This window comes from Quercus lobata, chromosome 2, assembly GCF_001633185.2.
Source record: "Quercus lobata isolate SW786 chromosome 2, ValleyOak3.0 Primary Assembly, whole genome shotgun sequence".
In the NCBI taxonomy this organism is placed as follows: domain Eukaryota; kingdom Viridiplantae; phylum Streptophyta; class Magnoliopsida; order Fagales; family Fagaceae; genus Quercus; species Quercus lobata.
Window position 1 is genome coordinate 82,570,249 of NC_044905.1, and position 8,548 is coordinate 82,578,796.

Here is an 8,548-nt window from a genome sequence, read left to right on the forward strand (position 1 = left end):
ATTATCCATTGTCGATTAAACTGTGTATTTGTGGATTATGTATATGAAATTTTGGGGCTTTTCTGATTGCAGGATATTTATCAATTTTTTTAATTATCCATTGTTTATGAAACTGTGTATTTATGGGTGATGCATATATCAATTTTGGGGCTTTTCTGATTCCGTAAAATATTTGGACGAATCAAACACCGGGATTGATTTTCCGTAAAACGATTTCCGAAAAAGCCAAACACCCAAATACATTTTCCTTTTCCGGAAATTAGCATTTCCGGAAAATATGTATTTTCCGGAAAACGATTTCCAGCAACCAAACACAGCCTAAGGCGATGGGCCAATGCTTTGCCTATGTTGGCTAGTTAGTTTCTAAATGAATGACCTCTTAACAAGAAAAAAAAAAAAAAAACCTGCACAAATCAGTAATCACATATTCACGATGTGCTACTTAACTTTTGAAAAAAATTTAGTTAAACCGACAGAAAAAAAGTGTTTTTATTTATTTATTTATATTTTTTAATGCCAAGACTTGGTGCAGAAGAAAAGGTTAAAGAGAGGACTAGTAAGTAATTTGAGGAATCTATAGGGAGCAAAATCTAATACTCACCAGACATAAAAAAGCGTGGTCAGGTCAAAACCCTAGAAATAGAAATCCAAAACGCAGAGAGAGAGAGAGAGAGAGAGAGAGAGGGGCAGAGAGCTCTCGTACAAGAATTTCTTCGCTCACGCTTACGGCTTTCGTGTTCGCGCAAACTCAATCATCGTCACCAACTCTCAGACCTGTTCTTCACACGTTGCCATACCCAAATCTAAGGTAGATTTCCCTACAGTTTCAAACTCTACCCCTCAAATCTTCCTCTTATTTACGATCTTACCCACCTTTTTTTTTGGAGGTTAGAGAATTAGGGTTTAGGTGGAACTTATTTGCTCAGATCTACGTTTTAATTGACAGTAATTACGTATTCATGGCGGTTTTTTCTGTTACTTAACGGTCTTAGTTGTTACTGGGTTGAGCTTGCTTGACCTTGGCGTTGACGAAAAAGGTTTTCTTTGAGACTTTCGTTTTTTCTTTGGATTTTGATTTTGAGAGATTGTTGTTTTCCATCTGAATCAGAATTTCAGCTTTGGGGTTCAAAGAACCAATTTTATGTTTTATTTTTTGGAATTTAAGAATGAAAAATAAATTAAAGATTTGGGACTTAGACAAAATAATTGGTTAGTTAAGTTTCTCGATACATTAAAAATCAATTATTTATTGAAATGGGTTTGATTAAATTTCGGAAATCATCTACGATTGAATCTGTATTAGTAGTAATTTCTCATTCAATGTACAAAATTAAAGTGTCATTTAGAAAATAAGCTTTCTTTTTGTTGTAAAGCTTAGGTTTGATAGTATTCGAGGCTGAAATTGTTTGCTTTGTAGTTACAATAGAGACTGAAGGAGTAAGCACTAGTACAATCACTTTATAAACAAGCTGGTTTGTTGTTGTTATTGTTATAAGAAGTGATGATGAATGAAAAGCATATGGGTGCTTTTGATCTAGTACCATACCCATCAAAATTTTATATTTAAAAGCAAGAAACTGCATTAGAATAGATATAAAAGAGTAATCTCGCTTGAAGGTCCTTGAGTTTTTCTTTTTGATCTTTTTTGACTTGTTTGTTTTTTTGATTTGGTAACAGATATCGATTCAGTTATTCTAATGGCTGGCCAGAGGAATAATTATGGGAAGCGGACCCATTCTCAATCCGACCATTCTGACAATGGCGGTAATAAAAGGAGAAATCCCGGTGATGATAGAGACCAATTTGTCATTGATTCGGAGGACACTGTATATCGGTATTTGTGCCCTGTAAGAAAGATTGGAAGTGTTATTGGTAGGGGTGGGGAAATTGTCAAGCAGTTGAGGGCAGACACTAAATCAAAGATTAGGATTGGGGAGACAGTGCCAGGATGCGAGGAGCGTGTTGTTACTCTCTACAGCTCCAGTGATGAGACTAATGCTTTTGAAGATACTGGCAATTATGTTTCTCCAGCACAAGATGCTCTTTTCAAGGTGCATGACAGAGTTATCGCTGAAGATTTGCATGGTGATGAGGAATCTGATGGAGGTCACCAAGTTACTGCTCGCCTTCTTGTTCCATCTGATCAGATTGGTTGCGTAATTGGAAAGGGTGGACAGATAGTTCAGAACATTCGTAGTGAGACTGGAGCCCAAATTCGCATTCTTAAGGATGATCATTTGCCACCTTGCGCCTTAAGCTCTGATGAGCTGGTACAGGTAATCTGGATGAATTTTCATTGAAAATTCCCTTAGAACTGCAACTGCCTGGCTTTTTACGTTATCTATGAATTCTGTTGCTTTTGTTCCTTGGCTTTTTTCTGGACCCGTTTTAGGTTATCAGTGGCAAGAAGTTATAAATCCCATAGCTATTGGAAATGGGGATTAATGGGTAGATCTGAAATCTTACTTATTGACTTGTTGTAAACTTGTAATTAGTTATACTTTTTATTTATATAGAAAAAGTAAGTAGCTTTACTTTTAGGAAGAGCATGTCATCTTGGATTTGGAGGGCAGACATCTGGTCATTGTTAGATGCTGGGGTTGTTATCCAATGAGCTCTAGTTCAAATGACACTTCCTTATTCCAAGAGAATGGATGGGGTCATGGGTTCAAAATCCATTGGTCACTTTTGTAACTTATCAATGTATATTTAAATATTAGAAAATATGCTGGGGCTTTTAATGGTTCTTGTGTACTAATTTGTTTGTCTTCCTTTGTCCTTGTTGAATGTTTATGCCAGATGTTTGAATTCATCTGTTGAGGGTTATTTATTCATTTTTAAATGTTTATCACTAAGATTTTCTTAGCTGAATGCATCTAACTATTTTTCTTTGGCGTGGATGGTCTTATAACTTTGTTTGCTTATTTGTTTAATTGTGCGCTTAGGTATCTGGGGAAGCCCCAGTTGTGAAAAAGGCTCTATATCAAATTGCATCTCGCCTTCATGATAATCCTTCACGTTCTCAGCATTTGCTTACTTCTTCTGTACCCAATGTGTACCAATCTGGTGGCTCACTTATGGGTCCGGCTGGTGGTGCCCCAATTGTGGGCATAGCTCCACTGATGGGTCCTTATGGAGGATACAAGGGTGATACTGGTGACTGGTCTCGCTCCTTATACTCAGCTCCTAGGGATGATGCATCTTCAAAAGAATTCTCTCTTCGTGTAGTTTGTCCTACTGCCAATATTGGAGGCGTGATTGGCAAGGGTGGTGCCATAATCAATCAGATCAGACAGGAATCTGGGGCTGTCATTAAAGTTGACAGTTCAACTTCTGAAGGAGATGATTGCTTAATAACTATTTCAGCAAAGGAGGTAAATTTTTTTTATGTGTTTGTATATGTTGGGCATATAAATTTGGGTGTTGTGTAGTCCTGATGAATTTTGAACTCTGCCATTTCAGTTTTTTGAAGACACATTTTCTCCAACTATAGAAGCAGCTGTGCGTTTGCAACCCAGGTGTAGTGAGAAAGTTGAAAGAGATTCAGGAATTATCTCATTTACAACCCGCCTGCTTGTGCCGACTTCACGAATTGGCTGTCTTATTGGTAAGGGAGGAGCTATTGTAACTGAAATGAGGAGACTCACCAAAGCTAATATTCGAATACTCTCAAAGGAAAACCTTCCCAAAGTCGCATCCGATGATGATGAGATGGTGCAGGTAAGACATCACTATAGTATTTGGAAATGTTTATTTTTCTAGTTACTATCTCACTGCTTTATGTGGTCCTTATGGATGCTGGGTCTAATGTTGAAAATCAGATTTCCGGAGACCTTGATGTTGCCAAGGATGCTCTTATACAAGTAGTTACACGGTTAAGAGCAAATCTTTTTGATAGGGAGGGTGCAGTGTCTGCATTTCTGCCAGTTCTTCCATATTTGCCTGTGTCAGCTGATGGTTCTGATAGTTTAAACTATGAAAGTAGAGATAGCAAAAGACATGGTCGTGTGCATTCTTATTCCGGTGGTTACGGTGGCTCAAGTGATTTGGCAGCTGCTGACAATTATGGAAGTTATGGTGGATCACAGGTATTTTGTTAACTGGTTTCATAGATGTTTACTAACCATTTGAAAAGAAAAAATGAAAATTTTTTTACCTTTATTTTTGCATTTTTTTCCAGGCAATCTGCACATTGTTCTTAAATACCTCCTGTCTTTTGCCATTCCTTTTATATATTTTCCCTACTGTGCCATGTGCTTACAATTTACTCATGGGATGGAATATGTTGATCACTTGCACTCATATTCAAATGCTTTTCTATTGCTTCCTATGGTTAAAATGATACATGTTCATATTATTTGTAGATTGGAGGCAGTGGCAATGCCTATGGAGCTTATGGTGGTTATTCTTCAGGACGTACTGGTAGCTCTGGGTAAGAATTTTTCTTTCTTCGTTATTCTTTCTATGCACCTGACCTGTGCCTTTTTTTCATAAATAAGTAATTAATCTTTATTGGGATATTGGTTCTGTTCTGACAGCAGTGTAAAGGATGTTTCAGGTTGACAGCCAATTTAAACCTTCTGGTTAATCCTATATGAATATAAATCTGTAAAGTTTCTGATCAGATTCCTTGAAACCCAAAATTAACATCTGCATACTAGACTTTTATTCTTCCCAATGCATGTGTGCTGGAAGTTTCTAGTGTTGATTTTGTTAGCTATGGTAACTGCTTTGATTGTTGGGTTTTGATGCTCCTGGATCCTGATTTTAGCTTATGTTGCCAGGTTGTCAGGCCAGGCCCCTGTTTCTCGTCGGAGAAACTATGGATACTAGACTTTGGTGATGGGGGCACCTTCAGGTAGACTCTAGTTTTCCTTCACATCCTTTTTCATGTCTATTGTTATAACTGGCAATTTCCTCTAGCCCAATCTCATATTAGTATATGACAGTATGATATCGTAACCTGTCCAATGCCCCTCTATAGAATTCTGATGCTCTTGTTTTCCCTTTGTTGCCTTTCCCTTCCCATCAAAACAGCTGAGATCTATGAAGCCTGAAGCTAGCCTACTGCCTAAACTGGAAGACCAGATGAACCAGGGTTTGACATACTCATGGCCTACCTTGACGCAACTACTTAGAGTGGAGATCTTGTACACATTTAGATTTGCCATGTCCATGACACCAAAATTACCAAGCTCAATATCTTGCGCACCCAAGAACCTATATATCCGGATTGCCTTTATTGCTGCTTTTTTCCAGTTCACATTTCGTTAAACAAAAAACCTTGTTGCTTCCTGCCTCTAGTAGTTGTATTAGTGTTGGAATTTATTTACTGTCTGCTCTCAGATATGCAGTCTGATCTTTTGTGGTTGTTTTAATTTAACTGGAATTAAGTTGATCCACATAAAATGTAGTAGGAACTCTCATGTTATCTCAATGTCAGGATTGATATTCTTGTGCCATCTAAAAGCAGAAATCCACTTGCAGCTATTTTTGGCTATATAATCTCTTATTTGTGTTTATTTGGTATCACTTTTCTTGATTTTCTGTGACTTTGTGAGCCAATGGAACTGCTTGGAACAGCATTATGAAGAGAAAATAATGCTAATACAGAAGAATGTATAACTGAACCCGTGTGTCACTAACATTACCTAGGTATGGGAGTTGATTATGGAGACATCTGTTCTCTGGATAGCCAATACCCGTGTACCTTATTGTGTATATCTTCTGGCTTTAGTTGTATGTGGTAGAAACAGAAAGATGAATGCTTCATAGAATTTTGTGTTTGGCAGTTTCATTGGCTTGCTAGCATCTTGATTTTTAAATCAAATATATTGCAATACTGGAGTTCATAACTACAGAAGGTTATAAGGGCACAAATTTTTTAAGGGTCTGGTTGTCTGGCAATTTTTTGTGCGTGTTCAGGCAAGATTGAAAGTTGACGGTTGACCTGAATGGTAACAGCATGCCATTTGATGGATTCTTGGAACTTCATGTACTATTGGATGCAGATTGGGAGATTCTTGGGTGTATTTAGTACTTTATGATTCGTGGGGTAGGTCACTTCTTTTCACACAGAGTGTGGGCTAGATTGTGGTACCAATTTGTAGCTTATTGAATGTTATTTAAGTCTCATGTGCAGTTCATTTGGCAGGTTCTATGAGTATCCTCTTCATAGGAGGCAGGTAAAATCTCTGGCTAAGAACATCTTAATCAGGCAAGTTCCTTTTTAGTTTGGAGAGAATTTAAACTGGCTTCCACTTTATGCATGTTACTTGTACTCTCTTTATTTCATTTTTATACGCTGCTGTCTAATTTTATTTTAGATAGATTAATATTTTGTTAAATTACAAATTACACGAATAACTTTGACCTGTTTTCAATTCAGTCTTTCAGGTTTCGTTTTTCCTCATCTCCGTCCTTCAACTTTATTCTATTTTCAGTTTAGTTCTTCCTCTAGTTTTGTCCAATCATGTTGATTGTTTAGGTATTTTCACTTTGCAAATGATGTTTTGGTGGACCTAACGGTGTGGATTGGACGGAGATGGATGGAAGGACTATATTGGAAATGAATATAAGTTTAAAGAACTGAGATGGATGGAAAGCGCTGAATGGAAAACATGTCAAAGGTAGGTTTTAATTTGTAATTTAGCCTTAATGTTTTTCTTCAATCCTACCAATGTTTATCATGCATGCAAATTTCATGTTGATTGAATGCCATTTACTATCCAATCCATAAATGAGTTTTTATATTCTTACTTTAAAAAAAAGATTTAATATATTCATGGATTACTTTATTTTAAAAACATTTCAAAGTAAAATTTTAAAGAATTTATAGATGAAGTTGTTTGTCGAGCATCTTATATTTGATGTTCATGATGGGAATGAAGCAAACCAACCCCCCCCCCCCCCCCCCCCCCCCCAACACACACACACACATATGAATTTTTGTAACAGGGTCCTTCAAGGCCGAAAGGCTAGCCCAATGCAGGAGTGTAATAGTTTTTCACTAGTTGAGGTTGAGAAGTTTATGACTCTTGAGCACTTGTTCCTCATTGGGCCAGTGTTTTAGGCTTAAGGACCTTAGTGTTGCAAATGGTACAAAGCAGTGTCCTACTCATTGGTGGGGCCACACGTGTCATGAGCCATGCCAGAGAGGGGTGGAATCTGGGTTGGAATGTGGTGGAATCTCACATTGACTGGTGATGGTGTGTACTTTTGCAATCTTACACGCTATTGTTTTTGCTTGATATTTATTAATTTTGGGGACAAATGTTGGATATATAGTATCAGATGTCTCACTGCATGAGTTTTATGATTTAAATTATTATTTTCTTAACTCTGAGCTTAATTTTAAGAAAGGGGTCTTGAGTTGAGAGTGGTCATGCTGTACTATTTAAGTAAAAAAAGTAGGCTTGTCCATTGAGCTTGCCTGCCTGACAGTGACAATGTTTGGGTTTGGTTCATATTGATCCGAAGGACTAGAGGGAGTACGTTGGGAGTGGTCTCAGAAATGGGGTTGCTTTTATATTTTAACTTCTTTAATTTTACTGTCATTATTGAGTTAATACACAGCGGTTCTTCTAGGGACTTTTTTTGCCACACTTAGACATAAACTTGAACATTTGTCAATATGTGATTGGATTATATCACTTATACAATAGGACAATCACTGGCATTTGTGAAAATTAATCAATTCACCATTTGAAAATTTGTCAGTCTGATTTTATGTAAGTGTCTCCAGACTTTTTGTTTTGTTTTTCCTTGGTTTGTGGTTAAATTTAAAAATCCCACAAGTGCATTGCAAATGAAGAAAGGAGTGTATTTCCCTGTGGCCAGAAAAAGAATTAAAAGCTCTCAATTTAGAACATCTGCACGTTTATTTTTGCTAATTGGCCTTATTGTGTATTACTGAAAACTGAGATTTGAAAATAGCAAGACTTCTAGCCAAGCTGCTCGCTCGAACCTCAATCAATCATGATTTTGAGCTTGCAATAATGATTGAAACTAGCATTTAAAATAATGAAAGCACGGTGTTTAGTTGAGAGATTCTTTGCTTAAAGTGAAAGGTCACGAAGCTCTCTTTTTTATTTTATTGTTCTTAAGATTGTCTCTCTATAATGAAAGGTCATGAGTCACAAAGCTCTCTCTCATAAGTATTTAAAAAAAAAAAAAAAATTACAAAGGAGAGCTTCTCTTATCCCAAATGTGAAAGATGATTATTATCCAAGTCTTTTTAGTAATGTAATTAAATGAATTTAGACGCTTGCCATACACAAATTAAATCTCTAATAAATGTGATCGGTAAAAGAGGTTTAGCTTATTCCATCCAAAAGCAAATCCATGTTACGTGAGTGTTTGGATTGCGCTGGATTGTGCTGGATTGTGCCGAAACAGAGAGCATTTGTGCGTTTTGTTGAAAAAATGTGTTTTCAAGGATCAACAAAAGTTAGCCAAACACAAATTTCAATATAAATTTGGATTTCATAGTATTATTTATGTATTTAAAAATTATTTTACTATAGTGTTTTCAGTTTTTAGTTTTCAG

The 8,548-nt window shown here is 36.6% G+C and overlaps 1 protein-coding gene across 3 annotated transcripts; it reads left to right on the forward strand.

Annotated features, from left to right (window-relative positions):
- Positions 1–612: 612 nt before the first annotated feature.
- On the forward strand, positions 613–7,711 carry LOC115976886 (KH domain-containing protein HEN4). Of its 3 annotated transcripts, none has more exons than XR_004088441.1 (9): positions 613–808; positions 1,678–2,276; positions 2,946–3,374; positions 3,463–3,720; positions 3,822–4,088; positions 4,365–4,432; positions 4,785–4,858; positions 5,926–6,055; positions 6,155–7,711. XR_004088441.1 is itself a non-coding variant. In XM_031098406.1 (8 exons), the coding sequence occupies exons 2-7, from the start codon at positions 1,698–1,700 to the stop codon at positions 4,831–4,833; spliced, it is 1,650 nt and encodes a 549-aa protein (XP_030954266.1). In that variant the 5' UTR covers positions 614–808; positions 1,678–1,697; the 3' UTR covers positions 4,834–4,858; positions 5,038–5,505. The 3 variants fall into 3 exon arrangements, 1 of the variants encoding a protein (XP_030954266.1); XR_004088442.1 differs by having other exon boundaries at positions 5,965–6,055; XM_031098406.1 differs by lacking the exons at positions 5,926–6,055; positions 6,155–7,711 and adding an exon at positions 5,038–5,505 and having other exon boundaries at positions 614–808.
- Positions 7,712–8,548: the final 837 nt, after the last annotated feature.

What these genes read in the sequence shown, in the direction of transcription:
- LOC115976886 (XM_031098406.1), top strand. Translation starts at nt 1,698, where the DNA reads ATGGCTGGCCAGAGGAATAATTATGGGAAGCGGACCCATTCTCAATCC. An exon ending in ATGATGATGAGATGGTGCAG is followed by an intron (nt 3,721 to 3,821) that starts GTAAGACATCAC and finishes GTTGAAAATCAG; the next exon opens with ATTTCCGGAGACCTTGATGT. An exon ending in GGACGTACTGGTAGCTCTGG is followed by an intron (nt 4,433 to 4,784) that starts GTAAGAATTTTT and finishes TTATGTTGCCAG; the next exon opens with GTTGTCAGGCCAGGCCCCTG.